The sequence below is a fragment of the Pseudorca crassidens genome, chromosome 14, assembly GCF_039906515.1.
Source record: "Pseudorca crassidens isolate mPseCra1 chromosome 14, mPseCra1.hap1, whole genome shotgun sequence".
NCBI lineage: Eukaryota > Metazoa > Chordata > Mammalia > Artiodactyla > Delphinidae > Pseudorca > Pseudorca crassidens.
The window spans coordinates 56973666-56987970 of record NC_090309.1 but is presented as its reverse complement, the minus strand read 5'-3'; the positions used below and the strand labels follow the sequence as shown (position 1 = coordinate 56987970).

Below are 14305 nucleotides of genomic sequence, written 5' to 3'. Positions count from 1 at the left end.
GTATTAATGATGTAATGAAAACTCCTAATATAGAAAGATCTTTGTATCACTGCCAGGGTTCCCCTCCTTTGTGTGAAGTACCTAATTAAAATAAATATCAGAAAAAAAAGTAGCATCAGGTATTAACAGGCTTATGTTCTTAGGAATCTTTTATAATTGACAAATGCCTTGCTAATTGGAATTTGGGATTTAACAACGTGACTTTGATAATGGCAAAATATTTTCTTGTATTCCTTAAAAAAACTTATTCCATAACTTCTGGTAAAACATTCTATACCTAAAGAGAGTGGTGACTTTAAGGATGGACACAGGGAGGCTGTTTTGCTTTTCTTCAGAAGGCGACCCAGATAAGCAGCAACCCATTCCTGGATGACTCCTCTGGGTCAGAGGAAGAAGATAGTTCCAGATCCAGCTCCCGGACTTCAGAGTCAGACTCTCGCAGTCGGAGTGGGCCAGGCAGTCCCAGAGCAATGAAACGAGGTAAGGGAGAGTCTCAGGCATACAAGACAACTCCCAAAAATTCAGAATATTTAATGGGAATTTTATCTCTATAATAGGACTTAAAAAAAAAAATCTGAGCTGCCTTCAACTCATAGTGAAAAGAGTATTCACCTAGGACTAAGGTGCTTATATTTTAGTCCTAATTCTCTTTTAAATTCTCTTTGTGATTCCAGACAAGACAGTGGTTTTTTTTGTTTTGTTTTGTTTTTTGTTTTTTACCTTATCTGTAAAAGAGAGATCACTTCGTTATAGGAATAAAGTGAGATACTTGGCTTAAATTAGGTTCTTCTTTTACAGTTACTGTGTGATTTTGGATAATTTATAGGATGGACTTATTTCAGCTAAATTTGTTGCACTGCTAAATGGCAGAAGAATATACCTAAAAATGTGGTGGTTAATCTGATATTAAGATGGAAACCAACAAAAACTTACTTTGGGCATGTCCATGATTTTTGTAGATTTTGAAGAAATTTTTGGCATACAGGTTACAGAGAGAGCCAGTCACATTAAATGGCATCTGTATTTTACAAAAGCCTTTAATGCAGCACAGTATGTTGGTTTTCAAACTGTGTTCCATGGAACCCCTAGGTACTCCCAAACCCCTCAGCTTCAACAGGAGCTGTTTAGCTCTCATAGGTTTAATATTTTGGGCTTCCATCAGTCCCTTTGCTATATGACCTTGCCCCCTTGACAGCCAGAATCAGGTTATATCACACTTTTGCTCTTATAAAGACTATAACATGTTATGTGATTCTTTGATGTCTTGGACCTCAGTTCCTCCTTTCTTCTCTCTTACTCAGCTCTGGCCATCCAGACCCTTTAGCTGTTCCCGGCACATGCCATTCATTCCTTTAGTTCAGGACCTTGCACTGATCGTTTGCTCTACCTGGTATTCTTGCCCCAGATGTTCCTTTGCCTCCTCCAGTTGAGACACTGCCTTCTCAAGGAGATCTACCCAGAGCACACCATTCAAATGTAGTCCTTTGCCCTTCTCTAACTGCTAGCTCTTTTTATTCCCTTTAGTCCACTCTACATTTTATTTTTCCATGGCATTTACTCCCTGTTTTTTGTCTGTCTCCCCCGACTAGAATCTGTGTTCCATGAGGGCAGAAATTTCTTCGTTTTGTTCTCTGCTCTGTCCCGAGCACCCTGGGGCTAGGAGCCTGAGATTTGCACTCCAACATTGCCTCTGCCTAGCTGTTTGACTTTGGACAAATCCTTTAATCTGTGGACCTTAGTCTCCTTAGAGAATGAGGGCATGAACCAGGATGATCTCTGAGGTCCTTTGTAGATCTAAATTTCTGTTACTCTTTGAAAAATAAAGATATTACTATTATCACAGCCATTACTTGTCTTAGTCAAATAAATAAGAGGAATAATATAGTGACATTGTCCTAATGTTTCCCTTAAATGTTAATAAACACTTAAAAAATTGCCACATACTGTAATGAATAATGACTTAAGTCCTTGATTTTATTTAATATTTTCAAAATCTCCAATTGTAGTGACTCTCCAAATGTGGCTTGCAACTTGTTTTCTAAAATGACAAGTGAATTATTGTGAAAAATGATCCCTTGAATTTTACATTAGAGCTGCTGGCAAATGAAATAGTCATTTTATATCTTTAAGTCTTATTGTGTCTCTTTTATGAAAGATTTTCAAAATCTGTAAACTAGTAGTATTGGACTTGTGTGTCTTTTTTAATGTGATGTTACTTTAAAAATGATTACATGTAAAGCAATTATACTCCAATAAAGATGTTAAAAAAATGATTACAAAAATTAAGTGCAGTAAAGTGTGATTGTACAAATCTTGATAAATTAAGGTTCAACATTTGTTTGCCTACATGCCAATATGTAAATACACATATTTTTAATCCTTAATAAAAGATATTGTTAGGCTACTGCATACATTTTATATATGTAAAAATAGCTGTGCTTATAATCATACCGAAATATTATTTATGTTCCTTTAACTTCCTTGGAGATTTGCATGATAGTCCTTATGCTTAAGTTCTGTTTTCTGCTTTAAAGGTACTTCATGGACTACATCTAGTCTAGGAAGGTTCATGATTTGGGATTAGATGTATTTCTTAAGAAACCTGACAGTCAGCATTTGGACCACCCAATTATTAAATACTGACTTGATTTATTTCTTTTTTCATCTAGGTGTGTCTCTCTCTTCTGTAGCTTCTGAAAGTGATTATGCTATTCCCCCAGATGCTTACTCCACAGATGTAGAGTGCTCACAGCCAGAGCAGAAGCTCCTGAAAACTTGCTCGTCTTCCAGTGATAATGGGAAAAATGTAAACACTGAATCAGTTTTTTTTTTAACATTAATGTATCTGTTAGTTTGAGCCTCCAAAGGGAAACTTAAATATTTTTTTAAAATCTCTTTAATTAGGAACCACTGGAAAAATCTGGCTACTTATTAAAAATGAGTGGTAAAGTCAAGACTTGGAAGCGGAGATGGTTTGTTCTTAAAGGTGGTGAATTACTTTACTACAAATCTCCGGTGAGTGGAAATTGCTTGTTATTTAGAACTGAATTCCTCAAACTATAAATCAGACTCCTGATTGATTTTCTTCCATGTAATGCAATTAATTAGACAAAGCATTTCTTATTATGACTATTATAGGTAATCACTTTGCATTGGTTTTCTTCCTTTCATACAGAGTGATGTAATCAGAAAACCCCAGGGCCATATTGAACTTAGTGCATCCTGCAGCATTTTAAGAGGAGATAACAAACAAACAGTTCAGGTACTTTTTTTTCTTTTTTTGTGTCATGCAAAACTCAGTTCTCAATTATGTAAGCTAATAGAGTGGAAATTGGGTGTTCAATTGTTTGTTTATTCCCTTTGGGGGTCAGTTTGATGCCCCAAAAATGTGTGAAACCCTAGGACTTCTTAGTTAAAACTATAATATAACCTGAGTATATGTTAGTAACTCTCCTCTACACTTTCTTTGCCCTTGATCCTTTACACGGTTCTTTCCCCACACTAACCGTCCCAGCCATTTTCTGTTCTCAAACTGTCAAGCTATTTTAGGGGAGGGTTATTTGATAAATGAATTCCCAACAAGATATTCATAATTTAATGTACTATTAAATTCAGAAATGTTTGCAATTAAATAGAGAACCGGAAAATGGCAGTTGTATGAACTTCAGAGGCTGTAACACCAAAGTGGGAAGGATATTGGTGAGCAGAGGGGCTGTCCTGGCTCCCACTGAGTCACATGGCAGAGGTAGCTGCTGACCATTTCACCCACACATAATGCCAGTCTTGCTAGAAACCTTTGTTAAGTTAAAACAAGCAAACAAAAAAAACAAGCTATCGGGCTTCCCTGGTGGCGCAGTGGTTGAGAGTCCGCCTGCCGATGCAGGGGACACGGGTTCATGCCCCGGTCTGGGAAGATCCCACATGCCGCGGAGCGGCTGCGCCCGTGAGCCATGGCTGCTGAGCCTGCGCGTCCAGAGCCTGGGCTCCGCAACGGGAGAGGCCACAACAGTGAGAGGCCCGCGTACCACGAAAAAACAAAAACAACAAAAACAAACAAACAAACAAAAAACAAGCTATCGAGACAGTTTGGTATGTGTGATTTAAAATTCAGATGCTTTATTTCTGAAATGCCTTCAATAATCATTATTTTCTTATCTTGCTCCTTTGGAGGGTAGAATACAATATTTTATTAGAAAGGTACATTATCAGTGTTTCCAGTAGATAATACCTGAGGACTGCCCAAAAATGCAGAAAGGAGAATCAGGGAAAACTTTGTCTTGGAGCATGGCAGATAAGAATCATTTGTAGGCTTCTGAAATATTTGGAATTTTTAAAATATGGCTAATTTGAACTTGAGAAATTGTGAATTCATAATATCTGATTACATGTTTAAGAATTCCTCTTCTGCTGTATAGGTTTTCTTATTTTATTTATAATTCATTTCTTCATTTCCATAACAAATAACTTCCCTTTATTTGCTTAAAGTGTGTTATTTTATTACAGTCTGAAATCATTCTGCTCCTCATTTCAACAACCAGGAACCTGTAGCACATTTAAGGGAGAAAAGGAAAATGTAATGAGTAAACAAGATAAAAAATCATGACCCCAAAGCTTAATACTATGAAGAGTTTTAAAGTAAACAGAAGTGAAAAAAATTATTTCAGAAAAAGTTAATTGTCATTCTCACAAAGTGGTTAAAATATGCTACGTGATTTATGGAATCATTTATTTAGAGCCTAGGATTCAAGGTTTAGCATGTTTGTTTCCATGTTAGATAGTGATGTTTGAAGAATGGACAAGGAAGTGCTAATATCCTAAAATCTTCAGAGTTTCCTATCTCTTTCTTATCCCATTCTAGTTGACCACTGAAAAACACACATACTATCTGACTGCAGATTCTCCCAATATATTGGAGGAATGGATTAAAGTGTTACAGAACGTTCTTCGGGTACAAGCTGCCAACCCCCTTTTCCTCCAACCTGAGGGCAAACCAACGGTGAAGGGATTGCTCACCAAGGTGGGAACTCTTATACATAGCGGTATCCCAGGCAGCGATGGAATTAGCCCCCGATCATAAAAAAGTGGGCATCAGAGAATATAAATATTGAGTATTTATGTTATCTTGGGATGGGGAAGAGTGTTTTAGGTATGATACCAAAGACAAAAACCATGAAGATGAAAAATGGTAAATTTGACTACTCTACATAAAAAATGTAAATGTTCTTGGGAGTTCCCTGGCATTCCAGTGGTTAGGACTCTGCTTTTCGGAACCTCTGCCGAGGGCCCAGGTTCAATCCCTGGTCGGGGAACTAAGATCCCACAAGTTGTGTGGCACAACCAAAAAAAAAAAAAAGTAAATGTTCTTACCATCAGAATTTCTCTAAGCAGAATTTTTAAAAGACGGATGAGAAGCTTTGGAAAGGTATTTGAACATGAAAAACAAGCTTTTTCTAATCAGTAAGTAAAGGATAAATACCAGTGAGGGGAAGGAACAAAGGACACAATGAGAGAAAAGTAGAGATAGTAGGGAGAAGATATACAAATGATCAATAAACATATGGGGAAACGTTCTACTATCAATAATAATTTTCTTAAAAAGCAAGAAATAATGGATATTTTTAAAAAATCTGATCAAGGGAGGACCTCTTTTAAAAGTATGAAATGCAGTATCGACACAAGTTAAGAAATTTGCTAGTGAGTTTATTACTTTAGAAGGCAATTTGGCAATATCTTGACTAAAGTGTTTACTCAATAAATATTTTTGAGTGAACAAATGAATGAATGAATATTAAATGTTTTATGAACATATATACGTACCCTTTGATCCAGCAATCTCAGTCCAAGAAATTTATGCTTAGGAAATTATCTTAATTTGCATAAGATTTAAGTATGAGGATGTCCATCACAGCATGGTTTTTCCTTTCCTATTTAAAACAAATGAGATATAATTAACATACATTGAAATGCAGATCTTAAGTGCAGAATTTGATGAGTTTTGACAGATATTTACTGTCACTCTCTCAAGATACAGAACATTTCCATTACTGCAGAAAGGTTACTTGCACATCATGGTTTATAATAAAGAAAAACTGGGATCAACTTAGATGTAGAGTAGAGCATAGTTTTAAATAAATATTTATGTAATCAGGTAATGCTTTACTATGCAGTCATTTTAAATGTTGTAAAAGAATGCTTAATGTTTTAGAAATAGGTTATGGATGTATTGTTAGGTGATAAAATAGCATATTACCATAAATACATAAAAATGGTTGTTATGCCATTTTGGGTAAACATGTTTGTAGAAAAATGTCTGACTAAGAAATATACTAAGGTATATTAGATATCTCTGGGTGGTTTTTACTTCATTTTTGCTTAGTTCTGCTTCCTAACATTTTTAGAATGAGGAAGTATTGATTTACGCTAAGATAAATATTATTTATAAATTTTTAAGAGTTCAATTGGTCACTTTTAGAACAAAACAATAAGATATTTATATGCAAAATATTACCCACAAAAATAACCTCTACGTCATCACTCATCACTCATGTGCTTTATTTATGTAAGAGGTGAAAAATTTAGCTGTAGATGAGCTATGCCACCATGTAATTTATACTTATTATTAATGTGGGAATGTAGGTGGGTGCTCTTCAGTAATATTTACAAAGACTGGAGAAAAAAATTGGAGAAAAAAATTACCAATACATTCAACAAAGAGATGCACTATGTTTTTTTCCAAAACATTACATTACCATGAAAATGTTTTTTCAGTTACTGATGGGCTTGAGAACTCCTTGGTATTGTGCTGATATATGTTTTCCAACGAACACAGTGCCACTTTAAATCACATTCTTATTCTAATTCATAGTAACTAGGTGTCCTCCTGTTTCAAGGGCTATGTTTATGAAACCCTTAAGCTTTAATATGATCTCATGGCTAAGGGTTTGTTACTTCTTTCACAATTAGTGTTTTTTGTTTTTTTGCTTATTTTTAATTGTTGGCATGGCTTGTCAGTTTCCACTCCTGTTACATTTGTGCTGTTCCCTGCTTCCCATTTCACAATTGCATTTTAAATGAGTATAAGTTGATGTGATTATCAGATGACTAAACCATTAGAATTTATAGACAGGATGCTTATTAGGTTTCCTTCCTACCATTTGTGAAGGCTTGTCCACCCCCATATTTTCACCTGCAAAGCCTTATAAGAGAAAAACTCATTCTGAGTGACTTGTTCTGAGCTCACGTTCAGGCTACAATCCCAGATATGGCAGAGCAGCATTTGAATACTTTGGAGGGGAGGAGGCTTTTCCAAGTTGTCACACTGTTATTATTAAGTACAGAAATATGTAGGTAGATATTAAGAACTTGACTAATTTGATTCTGGACAGTCACTCTTGCAACTTTTAATGCTTTGGAAGAACATTTCCTATATAAAAATTCATTTATTTTTAAAATATGTATTGAGCAGTTACCACATGTCAGGCAATGAGCTGCAGGGTATTAAGATGAATAGGCCACTGCCCCATCCCTCAGAGAGCCTCATATCTATTGGGAAAGAAAAGGACGTCCACATATTTATAATGATATATATAAAATACTATTGTTGACATGCATCATAAGGTCACAGAGAAACCTAATTTAGACTGTGGGATCAGGAACAACTTCTCAGAGAAGATTTGCCTGTGCCAAGTCTCCAAGGAGGAGTATGAATTAATTTTGGAAACGGACAAGGAAAGGTATCCTGGGCTAGAAAACAGCACGAACGAAAGACACAGTATCTCAAAGCAGTGCCACCTATGTGAAGAGCAAGTCCTTTGGAGAAAAAGTTGGAGGGTCCTGATCATGGAGGGCTTTTTTGTCTTGTTAAGGACTTTGTTCTTCATCCTGAAGGTGTTGTGGAACCCTTCAGGGTTTGTAACAGGAACATGGCTATATTCATGCTGTTAACAGATTACTCTGCTGAGAGGAAGATGAATTTGTGGGAAGCAAACTGGAGGTTCTAAGAACAGTAAGTGGAAGTGGTTTTCCTCAAGAGGATGGGACTCTGAACTGGTCATGGGGAAAGAGACCAGAGGGTGAATCTGAATAATGCTAGGAGGTAAAATCTTCCGTTAGACTGAATTCAGCGACTAGGAAGTGGGAGAGTTAAGGATGGCTGGGTGAAAGACCATGCCAGATAATAGAGAGCTCAGAAAACAGGAGCAGTTTAGGATGACTAAAAGGTTATTTGGGGAACTGTCAACGTTTAGAGCTTGTGAAGACACCTGAGTTAAGAAGTCCAGCAGGCAGTGGCAACACCAGTCTCCATCAGAGGAGAGGGCTAGGGCTTCCCTGGTGGCGCAGTGGTTGAGAGTCTGCCTGCCGATGCAGGGGATGCGGGTTCGTGCCCCGGTCTGGGAGGATCCCACGTGCCACGGAGCAGCTGTGCCCGTGAGCCATGGCCACTGAGCCTGCGCGTCCGGAGCCTGTTGCTCCGCAGCGGGAGAGGCCACAGCGGTGAGAGGCCCGTGTACAGCAAAAAAAAAAAAAAAAAAGAGGAGAGGGCTAGGTTGGAGAGAACAATATGGGGAATTATCATCATGGATATGATAGTTGAATCCACGACAGTGAGAGAAATCACCCAGGAAACTGTGTAGGGTGGGAAGAGCAGGGGACTGTTGATGGGACACTCGGGTTCCCAAAATTTGAGGGCACATAAAGGTGATGTATGAAGAGACCCTGGAGAGTACGTCCTGGAGGCCAGGGGTGGAGTGGTTGACAGGGAGGGAGTTATCTGTAGTGTCAGATGCGGTCAAGTGCTAGGGCAGAAAGTGCCTTGTGTTATGTTGAACAGTAACCGGGTGATGGGTAAGTGCAGTATTGAGTGTGGAGGACTGTCCATACTTTCCGGCACATGAGAAAGAATCAAGCTGGGAGGGAACATGGTGTCAGGAGAGGCACTTTTTCAGATGGGAAAGGCATACCTTGAGTTTCCAAATTGAAGGGAGGAAGCTGGGAGAGAGAAGTGGGAGGTTAAGAACAAAGTCCAGAAGAAATGGGTGATCGGGCATGGCGGGAGGGCACTGTGGAGGGGCTGGACTTGCAGAAAGGTGAGGAAGGATGAAAATACAAGTTTGTGGGGCAGTGAGTGAAATCATGTCTGATGTCCTCAGTTTTCTTTGATGAAGATTACTCCAGTGAACAGTTCCATGAGAGTGAAGGAAAGGATTGAGAATAAGGGAAGTAAGATATACCCAAGGACAGATAGAAGGATTGATTTACCGAGGGCCCACCTGACTTCAGTGATTTGAGTTCATATTGGTTATTCTTCTCTAAGATGCTCAGAAATAAGAGCAGAGACTTTACATTGTAGTGATGTGAGGATAGTCATTTTTTTCTAACATTTTATTATGTGAATTTTCAAATACGCAGAAAAGTTGGAAGAGTATTTTACAGTGAACACTCATATTCCCACCACCTAAATTCCACAATGAACATTTTACTTGCTTTATGCATATCAAGATGATGATTTTTAAATCATTCTTTTATTATGGGCACTTTCAAACACATGTGAAAGTAGAAGGAATAATAGAAAGGACCTTCATATATTCATTACCGAGTTTCAACAATTATTAACTATGGCTAATGTCATTTCTTAAAACCTCCCGTAACCTTCTTTCTCTTCCTACACGCTCCACTGGATTACTTAAAAACAAATGGAGGTAAAATTTTATTGTGTGGATTTGTTAGAAGCATGGGAATGCAACATAATCACAGGTTTTAGAGCAAGAGTTGTTTTGTGATCAAATATCAAATTCAAGGTTGGTGGAGAAGGAAGAGAAGCCAGGAGGGAACTGATAAACTGGAATAAAATGGAAGGGTTGGAGGACTTAAAAGTTTTGAATGAGGTCAAAGAATAGGAGTGGTGTGAGTAGGAGGGTGGGAGCTGGGGGGAGGTTGGGATCAGAGAGTAGAATGTAAATTTCAGAAGTGGAGCAGTTCCCAATGAAGGAAAAAGGACCAGGGTGTGGCCAAGCGGATGAATGGCAAAAATGGAAGGATAGCAAAGGTTTTTAGAAATGAAGAGAGCAAGGAACTGTGAGTTAAGATTGTAGGGAGGCAGTACAGCAAAGAGGCTAGGGCAAGAGTTCAGGGGCCAGACTGCATGGGTGCATGTCCTGCCTCTGACAGTTGCCACTTGTGTGACCTTGAATAGATTACTTAGAGGCTCTGTGCCTTAGTGTCCTTTTCTGTAAAGTGGGAATAATAATAGTGCCAACCTCACAGGTGCTGGGAAGATTAAATAAATTATTTAAGCATGTCAAGTGCTTTAGAACAGTGCCCGGCACATCATAAACATGCCAAAAGTGCTAGCTATTATTATCACAAGAGTTTTACCTAGATGCTGAAGTCAGCAAGACAGGTGGCAGGATTTGTGGTGGAGAAGGCTACAGGCGTGAAAATATAGGAGAGGGGAGAAGACCATGGGAGCTTATGTTTTGTGTGATGACAAAGGCCAATCAGAATATGATATACTATTTGTCATCAAAGTTTCAGAGAGAACTGATATAAGTAACTTTGTCATGGATGCAAGGTAAAAAAATTTATTCTTTCAACTACTTAGTTCACCAAAGCCTGGAGGTTTGAGATTGTCTTTAAATCTTTGTGAGGATTCTTCTAGTGTAATTTGTTTCATTATGATTTTTTCAGAATAAGTCAGAATTGGAAGAAATCTTAACATAATCAGATGTACATAAAAAGATAGACTATGTTTTAAAACACAGCTTTTACTGTAAGTTGGCAGAAGTCTTCATTAATTTGTAGTTCCTCAAAGGCACACATTGTTCTCTTTAAAGATAAATCATTTCAAAAGTATACTCTCTATAGCCAGATGCATTATTCTTCAGTTTTGCTAAGACTCCTTTCTGGAGTTTGTTTAAAAGGAGAAAAAAAAAGCTGCATAACACAAGCTATTTAAAACTTCCAGGATATTCATCTGTAAATATATGTTTCTAAATTTAATTAAACCGAAACATGTCTTGCCAAATGCGACATTTTGTTTTGTTTTTCCTCAAGCAACATTTAAATCCATCAAACTGTTAGATGGTGGAGTTATTTGTTTGCTTAAACCATAGTTTTGAAAGCCCAAAGGCTGGCTGCATTTGTGGGTTTAAACGAAACATGTGTTTTACTTCTCCTTATGCATAGTGAGGAAGGAAGCATTTATTGAGTAACTACTAGTATCCTTTATTTACATTTTCTCCTTTGGTCATCACAACAGCCCAATGAATGAGGTGTACAGTAATCCCATGTTAACGACAGAACTTGGGAGGTCAAGTCAGTTGCCTGAGGACATCATCCATCCAGTATGTGGTAAACTGGAATTTAAGCCTTGGTCCATGTGACCTCAGAATCCAGGCCTTTTCTACTGTCGTGACTTGCTGACTGTAAAATCCGTTGTGGCAATAATTTATATTCTTCTCATTGTACAACTGTCAGAGCAGTCCGTTTAAATGTTATGTCATTACAAGGGCCCTGCAAAATATGTGTGCTCTCCACCCCTATATGCTGCCCCTTCCCCAGTGACCTCTCCCCTTCCTCGCTTAGTCTCAGACACATGGGCACACACCGTCTCAGGACCAAGGAAGCTTGCTGCTTCCTTGCCCGGAGTGTTCTTTTCTCAGGTGACTGCATAGCTCATCTGCCTCCTCCAAGGCTTGAATCAGTGTTGGTGATGCCTTCCTGACCACCTTATTTTAAATTGTAAAACACGTCCCTCCTTCTCCAGGCACTTCCTTCTCCTTTCCTGCTGTAGTTTTCTCCTTCGTATTTATCACCATGGGCAAGCATGACAATGGAATGTTGGGCTTTCGTTTTACCGGCCAGTGTCTTGGTTTCCAGGTGGTGGGCCACTCCAAATTGAAGCCCACTCTATCTATTGCAGGAGAGGGTCAAGCCTCAAGGCAGAAGTTGGCAGGGCTGCCAGGGTAGTGGGATTATAGGGCAAACTCAACCAGGCTCACCACATTCTAGGTCTGGGGCAACAGAGCCTATTATCAATCTTACCCACTGATGGGAATGGGGTTCTTGGTGTTTTTCTAGGCTTGAGGGTGTAGCTGGGACTGTCTGGCAAAGATCTTCAATGCCTGTACCTGGGCAGAACTGGGGCAGAGAGGAACTCACAGTGAGGATCTTCATAAAGCTACCAAACGATGAAAAACCTGTGGTATTCAGTACAAATTTTGGTAGAATGTCTTCCTCCAAAAACCCCCCCCCCAGAATCTAGGCTTTTAAACTCCTTGTGTTCTTGATGAAGATATGTAGCACGCTGCTGGGTTAGTTGTCTGTCTTCCTCACGAGGCAGTGAGCTCCTTGAGGAAGGAGACTGTGTCTCATTCATATCCGTCCCCCCAGTATCTAGACTAGCCTCTGACTATTCAGAGTCAGGAATCAGATTCAGGTTCCATCCCAATCACTTGACATAGTTCCTGACATGTAGGAAGTACTCAATATGTAATAATAGCTTTTAGTATTATTATTTTACAATTTTGTGTGTATCCTTCTGGAGAAGGTATCAAATGTGTTCAGTGTATTATTACTCTGGAAAAGGCATCAAATGTTTTGAATGATTGAATCTCTTACATTTTGGAAATCACTAGAATTCTTAGGTTTCAATCTTGTTTCTAACATTAGAGTGTTAACCCAGAGAGCCCCACAGAGTTATTGGAAATCTATGTAATATAAAAACTATGAAATATACTTACTTGTGAAACTGCATCTTTGAATCCTTAGTCCTAGGCATAGTACTTGACATATAGTAAACATTCGTTAAATGTTGAATGGTGAACACCAAAGCAAAACATACCATGCTATTACTATAATGGGTAAGTTTTAAATAGCATTTGGATAGTCTAGTTGGAATATCACTTATATCTCAAGCAAACTGGACAGCCGAACAACTTCAAATAAAGTATATAAACTATACTTTAAGGTGTCAGAGTTCTGAGCTACATTTGTAATTCTTTGAAATATGATTTCAGGTAAAACATGGCTACTCCAAGAGAGTCTGGTGTACACTTATAGGAAAAACATTATATTATTTTCGTAGTCAAGAAGATAAGGTATGTATTTATTTTTAATATGCTAATTAGAGGAATTTTTTGTTTGTTATGGCTTCAAGTTTTCCCTTTCACTGTTCTGTTGCTAGCTCAAACTTCAGAATTTTTGATAAGGTTGAAATTTTGCATAAAATTTATTACTAAGGTAATCATAGACCTACAGGGTCTTTTTTTTTTTTTTTTTTTTGTGGTACACGGGCCTCTCACTGTTGTGGCCTCTCCCGTTGCGGAGCACCAGCTCAGTGGCCATGGCTCACGGGCCCAGCCGCTCCGTGGCATGTGGGATCTTCCCGGACCGGGACACGAACCCGTGTCCCCTGCATTGGCAGGCGGACTCTCAACCACTGCGCCACCAGGGAAGCCCCCTACAGGGGTTTTCATTCTTAATTATAAGCCTTAGTAACTTTTAATTAATTCTTCTTCTAAGACCTAGAAAAGTCTTCCTCTATCCCACTTTCAACCATCAATTTCTCATATTTTTCAGGTCTGACAGACTAGATAAGGTTGATTGAAGGGAACAGCAAGCTAGGAAAAAAGAGCTGGGAAGGGAAAAGAATCCAGTCCTGTCCCAGGCCCTCGAATCCCTAGATACCACTTATCTATCCATCCATCTGCATATCTATATCCCATTCGTTCATTTTTAACTAATCTCCTCCCCGCCAAAACTTGAGTTATTGCATTTTCAAAGTAAAAAGATGGGTATCTTCCAAACATGAAATGTATACCTAATTATCATTGTGCATACCCCATGTCATCTTTGGATTACTGAAACTATAAAAATTGAACTAACATGGACCAAGAGTATTTGCATAAAACAATGATGCCAGCTCCACAGAACAGCAGCCTGTGACTGATTACTGTGTTAATGAGACTAAACTTCTTGGTCCACTGACCATGTAGGTCAGTTAGTATTTCTCTGCTCTATTTTCATAGTCTGCACTCTCAGTTCTGACTAGCCATATTTAAAATGCATGCCATTATCGTCAGTATCGCTCACGGGTTGGTACTTAACACAGTGCAGCCATTGAGAGTGATATCTCTGAAGTAATGTGGGAATATGCTCATAAAAATAATACAAGAATAAGCACAGTGCAAAACTGCATATTCAGTATAACCCTAACTCAATTATCAGTCAGGAAAACAGAAGCCACTCTGTGTATTCCAGTTTTTAACAATTTTAATGCAGAATTAGGGACATACATAACTTTAGA

At 38.4% G+C, this 14305-nt stretch overlaps 1 protein-coding gene across 8 annotated transcripts in view; it reads left to right on the top strand.

Moving 5' to 3' along the window:
• The window catches only part of PLEKHH2 (pleckstrin homology, MyTH4 and FERM domain containing H2), a 110101-nt gene that overhangs the window by 52081 nt on the left and 43715 nt on the right, over window positions 1–14305 (top strand). For 7 of the 8 annotated variants that reach the window (XR_010934061.1, XR_010934060.1, XR_010934063.1 and 4 more), the window contains 6 exons: window positions 336–480; window positions 2670–2806; window positions 2905–3015; window positions 3176–3262; window positions 4859–5017; window positions 13017–13097. Coding sequence is in view for 4 of the 8 variants with exons in the window: in XM_067703118.1 (XP_067559219.1) it covers window positions 336–480; window positions 2670–2806; window positions 2905–3015; window positions 3176–3262; window positions 4859–5017; window positions 13017–13097 (720 nt within the window). In the remaining 4 variants the exon portion in view is untranslated. The remainder of the gene's footprint in view (window positions 1–335; window positions 481–2669; window positions 2807–2904; window positions 3016–3175; window positions 3263–4858; window positions 5018–13016; window positions 13098–14305) is intronic. The other variant, XM_067703119.1, reaches the window with a different exon arrangement.